We start from the raw sequence: 18,163 nt of genomic DNA, 5'->3' as shown, positions 1-18,163 counted from the left end.
TATTTTAGAGAGAAACACGAAGTTGATGCACTTGAATTGACTTTGCGGGTCACATAAATTGATGTGATGGTCAAGGGCAAGAAACGATTGACGTAGCGGAAGATTCCGGTCCTCCTGCACTTGGGAAGAGGGATGAATAGGCTGTGTGCAGGGTGCGTTGGGTCAGCAGTAACCTGACCTGCACTTCCCCAGGTCCTGGAGACATACAAGTCTTGGATGTATGGGAGCCTGCAGCCAATCATCTTCTTCTCAGCACCACGCATGGTATGCTGTTAGACCGTGCCGGTCCCTGGCTGTGGCAGGATGAACTCAATGACAGTCATGTAAAAGTGTACCAACATCTTGGCTGGCACCTTGAGTTTCCTCATCTGCCGCAGGAAGAACTTCCTCCGGTTTGCATTTCTGATGAGGCAGCCAATGGTCGGGAATCCGGAGGGGATCCGGCACCGGTGGTCCGAGTGTCCTAGATAGTCGTCCCCAGTCGCACATACTGCTTCCAGTTTTAGACAACAATGGCCTCCTCCACGGTGCTCTACCATAAACCCCGTTCTTGTTTAATGTTTTACGTATGGTAGATTTGTCAACAGAAATGTTGGCATGTGCCAGTGATTTCTGTAAGTCTTCCGTTGAGACGCTAGGATCTTTTTTGACCTCACTGAGCATTCTGCGCTGTGCCCTTGCAGTCATCTTTGCAGGGCGGCCGCTCCTCGGAAGAGAAGCAACGGTGCTGAACTTTTTCCATTTTTTGACAATTTGTCTAACCGTGGATTGATGAACATCAAGAGTTTTTGAGATACTTTTGTAACCTTTTCCAGCGTTATACAAGTCAACAATTCTTAATCGTAGGTCTTCTGAGAGCTCACTTGAGCGAGGCATGGTACATATCAGGGAATGATTCTTCACAAGAGACAATTCTGAACTCTATATGTTTTTTCTAGATACCAGAACAGTTTTAATTAACCCACAGTGGAAATCTCGTCCTTTTTGATGTAACTCGAGACTGTCTCACACCTGACTTTGATCAACTCTTGGAGGTGTAAAGAAGGACGCCAACAGTTGACGTGGAAAATGACGGAGTCATTTCCAAAAGCTTGTGAAGACCACTGTTGTCAAGTACGCAAATGAGACAAGAGGCACAATTGGAGCGAAAAGAATGAATTTGAAGCAGGCAGGATACTGGTGGGGTAAAAGGACCGGAGGAGGGACGGCTTGTCTCTGGCTGGTGATAATGGGAGTAGTCACGATGGGACGTGAAGAGTCAGAAGAAGACTATCAGTGGAATGGATCTGAAAGATGAAATTGAGAAAAAAGGATAAGGTTAACTAGAAGACTGCAAAGAACAAAAATAAAAGATTTGCTCAGATCGGAGAACAGGAAGTGTTGAAGGGGGGGGGACGTAGAAGTCAGGTTTGAGGGCAAGTGAGGGATTAAGGCCATGGATACAATTAACGCTATCATAAATTCTCAGGGAGGAAATGTATTTGGCAATGAGCACTTTTTGATAACAGGGTGTTGGGAAGAACGGGTGGAAAAAGGACTGGGAACGTTGGAGTGACCAAAAGAGTCAGACGGAATGAATAATAAATTAAGAATTAAGTGAATCTTTGGATTTATTAACCAGTTGAGCCTCCTTTGCAGCGATAATCCCAGTAAAACATTTCTTGTAGTTGTAGATCAGATGCAAAACTGATGTAGTTTAGCATCAGCAGGAATTTTCCCACAAAATAAATTCACCAGAGACGTCATTAGATACACTTATACAGTGTAATAAAATCAGACTGTACGTCATTTAATTGATATATTGCACTAAATTCCCACAGAAAGTTTAAAACCATTAATGAAACTTTTGGTTCGGTTATTTATAGTACACTATGATATCATGTAAATTATTATTTAACTACCACAGCGTGCAGTTTGTTATATTTACATTTATTATATAACCCGAGTGAGTATAAACAGAACTCAAAATTGACGGCTGTCCGCTGTCACGTTGGCTTTGCAAATGAGAATCGGTTCTCAGTTGCCGTACAAGCAGGTAAAGTAAATAAAGCAAAGAATCAATAAACTTGTAAGTGAAGCCACATCATGGTAGCAGAGAATGCACTTGAAAAAATAGTAAGACAATTTACTATCAATTATTTAGTAGTATTTTGAGAATTTTTTGAAACTGATTGGCATTGATTTTACATTTTTATTTTATTGATTTTAAATAAATTTACCAGGTACGTCAATTGGTACAATTGTGCATTCCAATCAATCTAAAGGTCAAGTAGAGCATCATTTAATTGCCACCTTGTAATGACAATAATTTGCCGTCTATGACTATGTCTGGCACGTACCGATTTAATAGTATAATTAACTTGTTCAATAGTTCAAGATGACTCAAAACACCTCGTAACCAGACAGCAAAATACATTCAGATCAATGATGAATCCGTTCCCGCAAAATATTTCTGATAATTGAGTCATCCCATTTAGGAATGACTTTGTCTTATTAGGGACACGCACACAAAAAAATAAAAATAAAAAAATAAACAATGTAAGAGTAATATAAGGAAAGACGATGCTAGGTTAGCATGCGAAGTGAGAGGCTGTTAGCAAATAAATGAACCATAAGGCGATTAGGCTACTTGTTAGCATCACATGCCTGGTCGGATTACAGTAAAAGCAGCAAATAGTTACTATTAGAAGCTCAGGCGAAGCAGGCTCATTTACCAGACGTCAGTAAAAGGGGAGATTTGACGAGCTGTACCCAGGCCTAGGATAGGAGGAGAAGGAGGAGGAGGGCGGCAACATCATCTGCTCGTTAGCCGGGCCGGGTGCCCCCTTCCCCGCCGACAGGCGACGTCAATAGTTTGGGGGAAGCGTGAGAAATACTCACCGGTTAGGAGAAAAACATGGCTGAAAACACACAAAGGCCGTGACGTTAACTTTCGCTGTCACGCCGGTAGCACTGCCACTCGGAGTGACTGACTGGACGCTGCCCGTCACCCCCCTCCTCTTCGCGGCTTGATGAGTGTTGTGTGGCCCGGCCCAGCCCATTTGTGCCTTGACGAACACCGTCTCAAATCATATGCACATGGGTGACCGACACTCCATCTTCCACACAAAAGAAACAATGCAAACGTCGATATGATTGCTAAGAATAATATGTGCGCGTTTTTATGAGTCGTTATCATGCTGTATCACTCAATGTTGCCATGTTGACGCCAAATAGTGATCTTTCAGAAATGGGAACTTTGTATCAAGTATACACAGTTCAATGTACAACAGTACAAACAATACCTGTTGAATAGCCCCTGCAAAATACAAACACCTCGTAGATAATAAAGCTCATTATAAGAGATTATATGCAAATGCATTGAATTTAGAAGTTAAATGCAACTGTACTGCACTTAAGACTGTAATTATTTCACTTACCTTGAAAGATCGCCCCACAGTATTTTATCCTTGAAGCCAATTTGAGCCTGGCAAATAAAAATTGCGAAGCCAATTTTCCCAAGTTTATGTTAGGTACTCTGTTGCAACTGTACACCGTACATTACACAACCAGTACCTGATGACCGCCTTAATTCTCTGCATACATAAAAAAAAAAATAAGTGTCTACAATGTCGCTATTTTTGTTTTCAACAGCTAAAATTGCCTGGGGTTAAATTGACACCAAGTCACACAAATGAGCTGTGTACAGGACATAAATTTTAACATCACCATGTTCATTTTATGCTTCACTGGCTGTCCCCATTAAATATAGGAACAATATCTAAAAAAAACAAACCTAGGAAGTCATGAAATGTGCAAGAACAAAAATAAAATTTTACGTGAGATTTAAACATTGATGTGGTCAAAATGATACCAAAGATAATCAGGACAGATGGACATAAAATAAAATGATTAAATGAAAAAGCAGGAATCTTGAATGTTGCTGCATTTTAATAAAGCTCAAAGACTGTGGGAAAAAGACAAAAAAATCTTCAAGATCTGTTGAGCATATTAAGTCAAATGGAAATTACTAGTTGGGAAAAAAATAGGAACAATGATATGACATCATTATTAGTCTCTGGAAAACCTTCATACATTTCACCCTTGCATTTAATTTTTACAACACATCCTCTGCTCAAACTTCCTTCATTAATACACAACTCCATCTGATAAATGTTACAAAAAATACTTTACTATATGCCAAAATATATCTGTACAGTGCTGATGCATACTTGAAGATAAAGAAAAACTTAAAAGTCAAGTCGATCGTTGAGATCTAAGACGAGAACACTGTGATTGTATCTATCCATTGCACGATAATCGATTTCTGTCAATCGGTGATGTTGTTTAGGGATCACACTTTTTTTTGGATTATAAAATAAAAACAAATACAGGAATAATAATAAAAAAATTGCGACTTAATAAAAGGTCCCAAATGAGCACATGGGAAGGATGCATACTTACGATAAATTAGAAAAGCTACTCAAAGGCTGCTAGTTCCCTTGCAATTATATACAAATAAATTCAAAACATCGAGTACATTAAGTCGCTCTGGATAAAATGGCCTTGAAAACGTTAAAACGCATTATAACAATAGAAATAAATAAAGAGTCTTTTACCAGTGCATTCCAGGAAGGTTTTTATGGTATTCAATACGATCACTGGAAATGGCAAACACTCCTCTTGGCACTTGAAATGTGCACACGCGCGCGCGCACACACACACACACACACACACACACACACACACACACACACACACACACACAAAACATGTCTGTACAGCAATGTTTGCAGAGGCCCCTTCAGTCTGATCCCTGATCAGACAGGGGGCCCTTTGCCAATGTGAACCCAAAAAGGCGCTGACAAAAAAAAAAACAAAAACGAAACAAAAACCACGATCAAATCACAACATATCCCGGTGACACGAAACAAGCATAAGGCCGCACATGATCGACTTACACAAACCAGGCTGGCTCTTTGAGAGGCGGGACAGTCACGACAGAGGTTCGTCTCGGAGTCGATTTCCTATCGTCATCTCGTTTTGGCACGTCAGGAAACATGCTTTGTGATATCTGGGAAACTTCATCCACACTCCAGTTGTGATCTCTGAATCCAAATTGTATTCAGTAGCGCGCCTTGAATCCGCATCCTTGATTTCCAGTTTAAGGTCCATGCAGTAATCCGCTGAGTTCTCACTAGTAAGACATTTCAGAACACACCTAGAATGAGGCTGTCTTACTCGTAACATTTTTTCCCCCTAGTCCTAGTACCACTTTTGTTTACAAGTAAGAAATTAACCCTTACTAGTAAACTACTATGCTGCACTAGTAACACTACTAGACCTAGTGGAAAGCAGTCGTGGGAAAAAAAGTTACTAGTAAGACAGTTGATCTACTCGTGTTGCCGACTCACTCTGATCGAGCGCTGAATTAACTCGGTTGATATATAATAAATGCTGTTCTGTGTCGTTTATATGCAACTTAACATCAATGTGCTTGTATAATTTTGTACTCACTAACAACTTTAGTATTCTAGTTGGACAACTACATGTTACTAGTTAGGCAAAACTGCACAGCATTTGACAGTTGGATCCTAGTAGCAGTACTGCACATTTTAAAATTCTACTACTTGAGCCGCGCGATCAGTACTAATTACACACAGATGTCAACTAGTGCAGTTTTGTCTACCGAGTTACATGCAGTTGTCCGACTAGCATGGCAAAGTTGCCCTACTATTGTGTCGACCAGTGATTCCCAAACAGTGTGGCAGGGTACATTAGCGTGGCATGAGCGTTCTTCCTGTGTGCCGTGGGAAGTTATCCAATTTTACGTAATTGCTAAAAAAAAACATTTATTTCCAAGAAATAATGGTCCTTTATTAATCTATTTATGCCAGTGAGGCACAATGACAGACAGAACAAAAAATCCTCTTCTATTAATGGCAGGAAGTACATACAGTAATTAATCGATCCATTTTTGGAGACATTTACTGTTGTTGCAGGAATTGAAAAAATCTTGGCTCTATAAAGGTTGGAAATCACTGGTGTAGACATGTTATACAGTTGTGGAAGGTAGTATCCACAGGTAATTTTGGTCTACTCATAAAGTTTGTAGTTTCCTATTAACCCATTCGTGGGCAGCGTTGCATTTTTGGAACATCATGATTTTCACGCATTACATCCTTCAGTATATCAAAATATTTAAATGTTTTAATCTGTTTCTGATTCTGGTTTTTGGGACGATCCACTATGAAAAAACCCAAGTACCCTCTTGCGGCCAGTTTCCCATTTTTGGGATGAGATTATAAATGAGTAAAGTTATATAAATTAACCATAAACGAAAAAGAAGTGTTATTTCCTTGATTGTGGCCTGTTAGGAGACTTTTATCTCAATAAGGCAAAAAATTGCCACTGTGCCCATGAAAGGGTTGTCACAAGTTTGCAGCAAAGCCCTTTTTTTTTTTCAATTAGACAAGGTGACAGCCTCACTAAATGAAGCTCATCTCACTTTTATAGTTCTTTGGGCCCAAGATGCCACAACACTGTGCCAAAGCAATATTTTTACAGTAGACTTTCTCCGAGTCTGATGGGTTGTCTTAAGAGGACAAAGAGCGTACTAGTACATGGATTTTAAGGATATCAAATAAGTGTTTCAAACAGCTTTTCGTATTCCAGAGAACCAGACATCGTTGTCCTATGGTGCTACTTCAAGTGCAACTTTTTGGGTGTGCCCTGCTTTTTGTTATGCCATAGATGACTGGCGATGGTGATGGCATCCACGCTGGCGGACATGGTTTTGGCCGGGATCTGGCTGAATTGCTTCCTGTCCGAGTTGTACTTGTAAAGGCGCTCGATCATCTTGGCAGTGATGGTCCTCGGCCCGATGCCGGTCAGCCGCGTGATCTCCTCCGTCTCGGGGCAGTAGGCGTAGACCGAGCGGAACTGGCAGCCGGCGTCGCGAAACAACACGAGGAAGTTGTTGGCTTCGGATTTCTCGATTTCCTGCAGAGGAAGAATCGCAAAAATGTTACCGCTCTGCTGTCGAACATTATGTGTAGGACGCAATTTCTGTAGTACCTGTAATTCCATCTTAATGCTGAAGGGCACATGCTGAACTGAGACACTATTAAACTAACATAATTGTTCAAATGAAGAATGCAAGATAAAGTTGGAATGGTTTGAATAAGCCAAGAATTTTGGGAGGAGGAGGGAAATGCGTAGAACATCTCTGAATTTGGGAATTTTAGTATGAAAAGGTGTGAACTTGGGGGATGGGAAGAGTTCCCAAGATGTCCAGAACGAGCTGAACAGTTTAAAGCTGGAATGGTTTTAATTGGTCAGGAAATGTGGAAGGTGGAGGTAGATATGTAAAAAAACAACAACAAAAAAACATATATTTTTTTTGTTGTTTTTTTTGGGGGGGGCAATTTTATTGTGAAAAAAAAAATCAGATGATAGTGAAAATGTCCTGAATGAGGTGAACAGTTTGAAATTGGAATTAATTTAATTGGTCAAGAAATGTAGGAGGGGAATGTGTTAAATATTTCAAAATTTGGGAAATAACTGACAACCTGTAAATTTTAAAAATGGGAAGATTTCCAGATATGTCCTGAATGAACTGATCAGTTTGAAGGTGGAATTGTTTTCATTGGTAAATAATTGTGGAAAGAAGAGGTAAATATGTTAAACAGCTATTAAATTTGGGAATTATATTGCAAAAAGTTTGAAATTTGGGGAATGTGTGATTTTTGGGGCTGTGGACAATACGAGTTTGGCTGAGCAGTTTGAATTTATAAAGGTTTGAATCGGTCAAAAAAATGTCGAAGGAGGGCATGATTATGTAAAATCTCTTAAATTAAAAAGTGTGATATTTTGGAAACTTCAGGACTGCGGAGAATAGTTCCCAAAATGTTCTGAATGAGCTGAGCACTTTGAATTTGCTGTGGTGATGATGAATAACTTGGAATATTTAATTTTCTTGAATGAACTGGGAACTTTGGGAATGTAGAAAGTATTTACAAATTTTTCCTAAATTGCCCAATGATAGCTGGGATGGGGTCCAGCACTCCCGCGATACCATGTGAGGATAAGCACCTGAGAAAATGCATGTTTGAGTCTTTTTATGTTTGAATGGTTTGCTGAGAAATGTGAAAGCTTGGTAAAAAAAAAAATATATATATATCTATATATATATATAGATATATATATATATTTTTTTAGGTGTATAACAAGGTATTACGTGCTCATCAGCATTCACATAAGTAGTTAACCAACATACATCGATGATCTTGTTTTTCTGCCCTTCGTTGACCTTTCCAGCCAGGCAGCAGTGGGCCAGAGCATTCTGGATGATGTGCTTGTTGGACTTAGCACTTGGCTCCTTGTATAGTTTGGGTCCTGGATTGCGACAACAGAGTGTCAAGTCGATAAATGAGCCAAATAAACTTCCCATAAGGCGAGTCAACACAACGCCTAATACCTGTGTACTCAGTGTTGGACGGAGTGGAGGAAGTGGTTGAATCGTTTTCCCAATCCTTCTCTCCGTTACGACTGCCAGCGGAGGGGCATGAGGAGAGACCCCCAGCAGAGTCTGGCCTGTACATGGCAACAAACAGACAGTGATTGAGACATACACGAGGTATGTACGGACATTTATACGAACAGAAGGAGGATGGGATGGGAATCGGCCTGTTGGCTTGCATCACAAGAGTCCTACAAAGATGTGCAGTGAGCCACCGGAAGGCATGTTCAGCCAAGCCAAGCAAATTTGAGCTCTGTCATCACGACTTCTGCTGAAGCGGGTTGAGGCAAACCGTCGCAAATGCAGCCGGCGTGGAAGGAAAGAAAAAAATATTTGAGAAGCAACAATGGGAAGGAAAGCTGGATTGGCACGAGACAACAAAAAGATCAACAGGACTACAGCGGTACCACAATCTACGTTATTTCTGTTGTATTTAAACCAGGATGACGGCGTATTGCTATGTTAAAGACGAGGTGGGGCTTTCTCCGAAACCACAGCTTGCGTTGAGAATCTAGTCGGACTACTGACCTTCCCCTCCTTTCTTTTGGGGAGTTTAGAAAGAACGAAACTTGAGAAGGAGCTACTTTATTCCCTCTGAAGAAAGCGTGCAATAGAGGAAAAGGAGACAAAGGTGTGTAAAACAGACAATCCCTAAAATCATAAGCACATCATCGCTACATCATTGCTTCATATCGGATAGAACAGTGGTTTCTATAATGGGGTCAACAAAAGGTGTAGTATTTGTGAATAAAGTCCGCATTTGTTTTGAGAAAAAATTAAATATATTGCCATTTTTTAGAGAATGTCTTTTCCAGAATAAAAGGTGTAATATTTTCAGAATACATTTTTGAAAGTCACTTGATAAAATATAACTTTATTCGATTGTAACATTTTTCATCAACTTTTCATCTTGACAAAATAATTTATCTTGGCATAATTACAACCATTTTTTTGCCCTCGATAAAATATGTTATATGAAAAAAATTAAATAAATAAATATATATGTATATATATAATATTTTCATAACATGACTTCCTCAATGTTAATTTGCTATAGTAACAGCAATGTTTTTCCAGAAAATAGGCATTTAAGAGTTCACAAATTATGTTTATTTGGGGTTAGGATTATGAGGAGGTGCTTAAAAAAATCTCAGCTTAAAGAGTTCTGTGGATCCTAAAATATCAGAACACCTGCATAAGATAATTTCAAAGGCAGAATACAGCAGAGATTGATTTATGCAGAAAAACACACAGTCTAAGAAAATACACATCTGAAACGTCATTATGTAAACTCGATGAGCGGAGTTCTGCGATTTCTATTTAGTTTTAAGGATGGTGAATGGATTACGGTCTATTTATTTGGTCATTTTTTTTAACGAAAGGTAATATCTGACTGGTTAAAATGCACAAGTGAAGTGTAAAAACAGAAAACCGTAACAATATTCCCAAACAAAAACAGAAAGGGCTTTCTTTACCGGTAGTCCTTCTTGTTATCAGGATGGTTGCTCTCATTATCCGTCAGATTCAGCGAGGCCAAAGACACACTCGACACAGAGTAGCCTCGAGGACGCACCCCTGTACCACAACACCATCACGCAGATTAAGCACAATTCTCCATTATTAGGTTTGTTTCGGCAGTGGATTTGCACATCTCCTACCTGCCGCTCTCACGAGTGGACTGGAGGACTCCATGACATCCCTGTGGATGGACTTGGGGCGAGGCTTCTTCTTGAAACTCCCAGACCTGGGCTTGACGACCTGATCCATATCCTCCATCAGCTTCAGCTGCTTCCTCCTCAAATACTCGTTCTTGATGTAATCTCTCCTTTCCTTTTCCTCGTCCCGCTTCTGCTGCTCTTCCTCTGCTTTCAACCTAGTGGAGAGGAATCCTCATGTCATTAAAACGAATAAAATAATATGATTTAACCCAGTGAATCCCAGTCACTGTGTCGGCTTGCTGTACCCAATTAAGGTTGGGAAATAATATTTTCACCAGCAATTTCCAAAAGAAGACAAAATGAAGGAGACAGACCGTGCAGCTTCCTTCTTCTGCTCCTGGTCCACCTCCTGCTGCTGTTTCTTCTTCTGCGCCTCCTTCTCCCTCCTTAGCCTCTTCTCCAGCAAAGCTGCTTTCTTAGCCGCCATGTCCTCTTCACCTTTTGCATCATCCTGTTGTTTCATGGATGGCAGAAAACAGCAATATCAAAAGGAAAAGCTTTAAATGTGGGTATTTGATTACATTTATCAATTATCACTTAAACTAGTAATCCCAAAACAATGAACTAGTGTCCATTGCCTGGGATATGTTCCGGATCCACTCGCTAGACAGAGGTTTGGATCGGCAGTATTGTATCGAGAGATTATTGAAAAACATTTTTAAAATGGTTTTGTCTCTCACAAATTATTTAAGACATTGTAACTATGTAGCCCAACCTCCCATTGCTGATGTCAAGTTATTCTTTTCTGGACAGCAAGCAAGTTGAGACTAAATCGAAAGCAAATAAGATGGTTGCAGCTACATAATGCAATCCATTTTGCTATTCAGCCCCATAGCTCAGTGGTTAGAGTGTTGGTTTGGTAAACCAGGGGTCGTGAGTTCGTATCCCGCTTGGGCCTCCACTCCCCAACAGGGGTGGCGTCAGAAAGGGCATCTGGCGAAAAACTGTGCCAAACAAATATGAGCACATCGCTGTGGCGACCGCTCACCGGACAAGCTAAAAGGAACTGACTGTTTTGCTATTCAGTTGCTTTAGCACTTGATTAATCAACAAGCAAGTCCACGCTATCGACAGACTTTGCAGTCCTTTTTACACTTTTGGCGGAGTCAACAAACCGATTCATTGTGTATGTGCTGCAAGGTCACGTCGACCGAATGCCGCAAAATGGCCATTGGCCATTGCGCCACTGTGCCTCACTTTGAGAAATGTTCAGCTAGGGAGCAGCACCGGTGCGAGGTAAGAAAGTGGACTCAATACAAGAGGGTTGCTGGGTTGATTTGAGATCGCTAACAGGAACCAGTGAGAAAAACATCTGTTCTACTTCCTGGAAGGCCAGTAAACAAATCCTACGTCCAACTTTGGACAAGCTTGCACCAAAGCACAGTTGTCCTCAAGCCCTGCCCCATGGTGACCACAATGAACACCAAGTACAAGTTATAGCATTAATGCAACATTGGTAACAGTCTGTTGTATATCTGTGATAAAAGTCTACCGATCAGTGTGGCTCTGGTTGTGGCTCATTGATGTACCATGCATGCAGGAATCATGATCATGGTTCATAAGCTACATCACTACACATATTGTGCTATCAACTCTCAATTACAGAGGGTCTCGGTCTGGTAGAGGGATCAACAATGTACATGTACGATACTTGCCTGTTCCATGACTACTTTGGTCAAAAGTTGAGAGGTCATAACCCAACATATGTAATGGAGGTTATTTGTGCATTTATGGATGGTTATAACTCAGGTAGCAACAAAAGCCTTATAATTAAGCTATACCATTGCATTACCATAAGGTAGCATTTCATTTTTTGAGAAATAAGTACCATAGGAGGAAAATGGTAAAGATTCATAGTTTTTTTTTTTTAAATGTCACTTAACCCTCTATTTGAGGATTGAATAAAAATGACATTCATCTTTTAAAGGTATTGCTGGCTGCAAGCAAAAAAAAAACTAACGATAAATCAATCATATAATATTGGCTCCAGAGAAACTGCTCTATTGTAGGCATTTTTGCAAAAATGTAAACATCTACAGGTGGTGGAGAAAATGACTTTTACTGGGTCTATACTTCACCTTGAAAAAGAATCCACAGCACATCTTCTGATCTTCTCCGGTTTCTCCAGTCGTCCCCTGAGCTTGGCTCTCTCCAGCCCAGATTCCAGATAGCGTAACCTCCACAAGTTCTTTCTTGTCCTGAGGGTGTTTGTTGCCTTGACTTTCAGACATCGGCTGACACAAGACCTCTGAAGTCTTTGACTGCTCATTTCTTATCAGAATTTCCTCGGGATCTGCTGATCCTTCTTCCTTCTCTTTGGCTGCAGGAGGCTGAGGAGTGCCTGCACTCTTCTCCTCCGCCATCTCTTCTCTGTCCTTAGTGTTTTCTTTGCTCTCTTTGGTCTCCGGGCTGTTGCGATTCCCGGATCCTTCGTCGGCGCTCAAGTACGCAAACGAGCAGGTATGCGTTTGGCTCGATGTGAACCGCCTTAGTCTCGGTAAGCTGTCCACCGAGGTGGGGGTGTTGAGCATTCGGTTGATGGGCGTGATCTTCAGATCATTCGGCCGCGGAGTCCGAGGTGTCCTGGCGTGGAAGGAGGCCGGCCGTCGCTTAAGGCCAGCGGCGGGGCGACTGACGGAATTGGCAGAGCCCGACGAGGACAAAATGGGGGACAAGGAACCCACGGACCCTCTGGTTGATCCTCGGCCTGTAACACTGCTGCTACGCAACTCACGGAGTTGCCTGGAGGGAGGGAAACAAGGCAGTTTGGTCTCCTGTCAGCTAAATGTGTTCTAAATCAGTTCTTCACACACTTTGTGGGGTACCACCCCCAGCGGTGGATGGCCTACCTGTGTGGTGACGGCGCAGGAGGAGGAATGACCCAGGCTTTTTGCTGTTGTTCTTTCATGGACATGATCCTCTCCTGCTGCTGAGCCAGTCGGTGCATCTCTGTTTGGAGGAAGCCCAGAGATGTGTTCAGCCTCTCGATGGAGCGAGTGTACTCTGCGAGGTCCGTTTCCCCTGGCGTTAAACCTGCAGCCCATACAGAATTGGATGAGCCACTGAAAACTCGATTGAAGTGAAATTATGAGCATTATTCATCTTTGCCAGGCAAAAGACTGAGAGGAAGACTAAAGAAAATGTTGATGGATCTTGAGGGAAGACATTAGGACAGTGGGTGTTAGAGGAAAATGCATGAGATAGACTTAGATGGAAATAGATGACACGCTGTGGCGACCCTTAACGGGACAAGCCGAAAGGAAAAGTAGAAGATGTTGCATCTTTTAAATAAAAAAAATAATACAATCAGCTTTTTAGTTAATGCCTTGTCTGTATTCATTTCTTCACTTAACTTGAAAAAAAAGGACAAACATGTAGATAGCCTAGTTTAGAGCTCACTGGATCAAATTTCAATGTTGATAATGTAAAACAATTGGTTGTGTGTTGTTTACATACGTGGCAAATAAAGCCGATTCTGATTTTGATGAGAAACGTGCAAAACAAACATGATTTGCTTCAGGGGAACCGCAAAGTAGCGGGTGGACAAAAGATAACCAGTGACGATTGATTGATTGCCTACCTCCTCCATCTTCGCAGGAAGATTTGGGAGCGGCACCATCAGGCTTGCATCGCTCCGCCCTTTCCATGCCGCCGTGGCTAGTTGGCGTCTTTGGCGAAGGCGTTACCGCTTCGCTCGAGTTGGGACTGAGTGGGCTGGTCACTCCTTTTCTCCGCACTACATTTAGAAAAGCGGTTCTACCCATTTTCTGACGATGCCGTGTGAAAGCTTCCTCCACCTGGGAAGAGGAACATATAAGTACCACCAGCAAGAACTATGACAATATTAACTAGTTTTATTCTTTGCTTACCTTCTTCTTCTGGGCTTCAATGGCTCTGCGCTTCTCCTCCAGCTTCATCCTCAGCTGGATCATTTCTGAGGCTATCAGGTGGGAGGGGTCTCGAGGAGAAGGTGTGACAGGAGTAGGTGATGTGATGGGCAAAGGCGGTGTACCAATCTAAAAATAATAATAATAATAATAATGAAACCAATGAACAATTACATTTAATGTAGTGATTCCCAATGTGTGCAGCAGGAAATTATCCAAGTTGAATGAATTGTTCAAAAACACATGTTATGCATTTACTCCAAATAACGTATATTAATTAATCTTACCTATGCCAATGATGTATAGCAAAAGGGATAACAACTTCCACTAGGTTGCAAAGATGTGGTAAAATTAATTCTGTCTCAACCTGTTGACATTCACAAAACTCAATAGCTATCCTAAAGAGGCCCACATTTTACATATGTAAATGTGAGAGTAAATTAAAACTTGATCATCAATATTTCAATATAGTATTAGCGATATTTTCAATATCGTATTGAATGGGGAGTGGGCTTCTAACCCTCCTCCTTATGTAAAACATCTATTGTGAATTGTTGCTATATAAATAGAACTGGAATAAATTCATGTACAGTGTTCACCACTTCGACTTTTTTTTAATCTAACCTGTGTTATTCACTGAAAAAGTCGTGTATTTTAATGCGTTTCCTGAAACAATGACAATACCGCAAGATGCCAACCAAGGTCTGTGTAGAAAAGTTTTGCTTTGGCACTACCTTGTGGCGTTTTAATGTCATGGAACTATGTTAGAGTGGAGGGAGGGGCTTGGAAACCATCTGGCTGCCGGATGCCCTTCCTGACACAACCCCAATTGGGGAGTAGAGACCCCAGTGAAATACGAACTCATGACCCCTGGTTTACCAAACCAATGCTCTAACTACCGAGCTATGGGGCCTCTTACTTTAGCTCAATCAATGTTCCGAAAAAGGGATTTATGCTATGCTACTAGTGCTCTGATATAAAAACATCTACTGTATGATATAATCCTCCGACATTTATATTATATTGATGTGAGGTAATATGTTAATGCTACACTCACTTCAGTTTCCATGCATTGCTAATCGATTTGCGCTAAATGCAATAGACAAATGTAACATTGGAATTCAGTGTGAGTTGAGCAACACAAACCTGCGAGCGACTGTTCGTTGCTGACTGTTTACACGAAGTGTTGATATCTGAACTCTCCGGTGTCGTTCCTCCACTGCTCCTTCCCTCCAGTTTTCTGAATTTCTGCTCGGCGAAGCTCGTCATGCGCACCATGCCGCTTCCTGAACCACTGCATGACGAGGCGGGGCTCACAGTGTGAGATCTGGGCAGGGCGGGTGCTAAATTCCTGTCTTCTCCGTCCCCTCTGCCACTGGTAGATCCGAGGTTTGACCCCCCAACCCCTTTGCACCGTCCTTCCCAATTCCTCTCCCTCTCAGGCAGGGGCCACGAGCGTGTCATGGTCTCACAGTCTGGGTCTATATCTGAATAGTCTCTCAGAGAGGAGTCCTCATCCAAGCTTTGGATTTCCTCTGTCCTCACATGAATGCCTGTGTCGTCAGTGGAGACCGAATTAGGGTCATGGTCAATGAACCAGGCCTTAGCTGCACCTGGGTCGTCTCCTTGACCCGTGGCACCCGGAGGTCCTGAAGGTTGAGCACCATGGAGAAAGAAGCCACTGTCTCGGTCTCCCAAGCCCAGGCTGGCGTGGGGCCGTTCTGTGTCATGGATAATCTTTAGCGCCTCCTCGATACTCGGAGGGGTCGAGGGGCTTATGTGGCCACTGTGGTTACCACGGTGATTGGTGTCAGGGAGGACTCCATTTGGATGCCTAGAATCAGGGCAGATGCCTCATTAAAGCTTTAAAAATGATTACTACACATGACTATATTTCCTTCGGTAATTATGGGAAAATTAATGGGCAATTATTAATTACGATCTTTAATATTTTGGGAATAGGCGAGCGGATACTGCTTCACAGTTCTGGGTTTCGGGGTTCGAATTGCAGCTCTAGCTCTCCAGTGTGGAGTTTGCATACCCTCCCCATGCTTGAGTGGGTTTCCTACGGGTACTCCGGCTTCCTTCCCTGTTTTAAAAAACTACCGAGATTCACACTAGGATAATGCCATGATCATTAATCTCATCAACAATGCTGGCATGGTAACAGGTGTTGGGAATTTATCAAACCATGTACCAGTTCTTCGTATTCGGGTTGAAGAGGAGCTGGAGCCAATCCCAGCTGACCTTTAGAGAGACTACAGACTACACCCTGGTTTGGTAATCAGTCAGTAAAAATGCCAGGAGTTCATAATATGTATAAAGTATATATGTATATGCTGTACCTTTCAAAATGATAATCCCCCCCCAAAAAAAAAAACATCGATTAATCATTAGTCTCAGTGAAGTTTGTATTCAGAAAATCTTTTCCTTTCGCCTTGTCCCGTTAGGGGTCGCCACAGCGTGTGATCTTTTTCCATGCAAGCCTAATTCCTGCATCTTCCTCTCTAGCACCCACTGTCCTCATGTCCTCCCTCACAACATCCATCAACGTTTGTTTTGGTCTTCCTCTCGGTCGTTTGCCTGGTAGCTCCATCCTCAGCACCCTTCTACCAATAAACTCACTCTCTCGCCTCTGGACATGTCCACACCATCTAAGTCTGCACTCTCTCACCTTGTCTCCAAAACATCCAACTTTGGCTGTCCCTCTAATGAACTCATTTTGAATCCTATCCAACCTTCTCACTCCTTGCGAGAACCTCACCATCTTCATTTCTGCTACCTCCAGTTCTGCTTCTCGTTGTTACTTCAGAGCCACTGTCACGAATCCGTACATCATGGACGGCCTCACCTCTGTTTTATAAACTTTTCCATTCATCCTAGCAGAGACTCTTCTGTCACATAAAACACCAGAGAGATACCTTCCGCCATCTCTTCCAACCTGCTTGGACCCATTTCTTCACTTCCTTACCACACTCTCCATTGCTCAGGATTGTTGACCCCAAGTACAGTATTTGAAGTCATCCACCCTCGCAATCTCTTCTCCCTGTAGCCTCACCGTTACCCCTGCACTCCTCTAATTACGCACATTCTGTTTTACTTCGGCTAATATTCATTCGTCTCCTTTCCAGTGCATGCCTCCATCTTTCCAATTTTTCCTCCACCTGCTCCCTGCTTTCACTGCAGATCACAATGTCATCTGCAAACATTATGGTCCAGGCCCATCCCAGCTGATTTTGGCCGAGTGGTGGGGTACACCCAGCACGGGTTGCCAGTCACTTGCAGGGCACATATAAACAACAAAGCAACAACATTCACATTCACAGCTATGGGTTGATTTGGTCTGTCACACACCAAACCACGTCATGCTGTATGGAGGGTTCTAACACTAGATTTTATAAGTGAGTGACAAATGTTTAAATACACAAGCTTTCATCAAAAAATATATTCCTGCAGTCAGGAAATGGGTAGAATTCTAGCACTTTTGCTCTTCTTGGTGGTCATCCACATGTTCCTTTTCAAGCCTTTACACAGGAGGGTCTGAGCTGAGATTTGAACCGAGAACCTCCTGGCTGTGCAACAGACAAGCTAACCAATAACACACAGTTTTGCCTCTCCCAGAGAAACAGTCGAGGAAATGACAAGCGTTTTTTCCTAATTGTTCCATTGGGAAAGTCGATGCCTGGTTTGCTATTAACGTCTTAACTTATTTTGGTAGATATTTTTGATGACACAATGACACTGCACCTGCTTTGGTTCTTGATCGAGAAGGTGTTGTTCCTGCCAAGCGGTTTGCGTGCTGTGAAATCTTCCTCATCCTCTGCGATGTGTCCACTCTGCCCATTCACGTGTGGCATGAGGGACACGTGGCGCTTCATGGCACCTCGAGGTGCGTAGTGAACGTTGAAGCCCAGGCCGTCGCTGCTGACGGAGCGGGTCATACCGCGGAGGGAGGGCGCTTTACAGGGCGGCAATGTGGCGTCTCCATCCAGAGGAATCTCAAAGGAGACTCCACGTGTGGAAGAGCTGAGGGAGGAAGTTTGTTTTTTTAATTCTTA

General features: G+C 42.2%; 1 protein-coding gene and 1 long non-coding RNA gene across 3 annotated transcripts in view; both read right to left on the bottom strand.

The window, feature by feature from the left end:
• Window positions 1-535: 535 nt before the first annotated feature.
• On the bottom strand, window positions 536-3,552 carry LOC133510801 (uncharacterized). Of its 2 annotated transcripts, none has more exons than XR_009797718.1 (3): window positions 3,420-3,552; window positions 2,881-3,098; window positions 536-1,286 (listed from the first exon to the last, which is right to left on the bottom strand). It is a non-coding gene; the product is annotated as an uncharacterized LOC133510801 (long non-coding RNA). The 2 variants fall into 2 exon arrangements; XR_009797719.1 differs by lacking the exon at window positions 3,420-3,552 and adding an exon at window positions 3,285-3,299.
• A 372-nt stretch (window positions 3,553-3,924) lies between these two features.
• Window positions 3,925-18,163, bottom strand: part of camsap2b (calmodulin regulated spectrin-associated protein family, member 2b) — a 43,327-nt gene continuing 29,088 nt past the window's right edge. Inside the window, exons 11-22 of the mRNA XM_061838694.1 lie at window positions 17,853-18,131; window positions 15,252-15,939; window positions 14,088-14,234; window positions 13,799-14,015; window positions 13,068-13,251; window positions 12,297-12,960; window positions 10,533-10,669; window positions 10,159-10,373; window positions 9,976-10,075; window positions 8,459-8,574; window positions 8,258-8,376; window positions 3,925-6,981 (exon numbers count right to left, since the gene is read on the bottom strand). Of these exons, the coding sequence (XP_061694678.1) occupies window positions 6,682-6,981; window positions 8,258-8,376; window positions 8,459-8,574; window positions 9,976-10,075; window positions 10,159-10,373; window positions 10,533-10,669; window positions 12,297-12,960; window positions 13,068-13,251; window positions 13,799-14,015; window positions 14,088-14,234; window positions 15,252-15,939; window positions 17,853-18,131 (3,166 nt within the window). The 3' untranslated portion in view covers window positions 3,925-6,681. The remainder of the gene's footprint in view (window positions 6,982-8,257; window positions 8,377-8,458; window positions 8,575-9,975; window positions 10,076-10,158; window positions 10,374-10,532; window positions 10,670-12,296; window positions 12,961-13,067; window positions 13,252-13,798; window positions 14,016-14,087; window positions 14,235-15,251; window positions 15,940-17,852; window positions 18,132-18,163) is intronic.

The sequence above is a fragment of the Syngnathoides biaculeatus genome, chromosome 13 (assembly GCF_019802595.1).
Source record: "Syngnathoides biaculeatus isolate LvHL_M chromosome 13, ASM1980259v1, whole genome shotgun sequence".
Lineage (NCBI taxonomy): Eukaryota > Metazoa > Chordata > Actinopteri > Syngnathiformes > Syngnathidae > Syngnathoides > Syngnathoides biaculeatus.
Note: the sequence above shows the minus strand (reverse complement) of the source record. Positions and strands in the feature narration are given on the sequence as shown.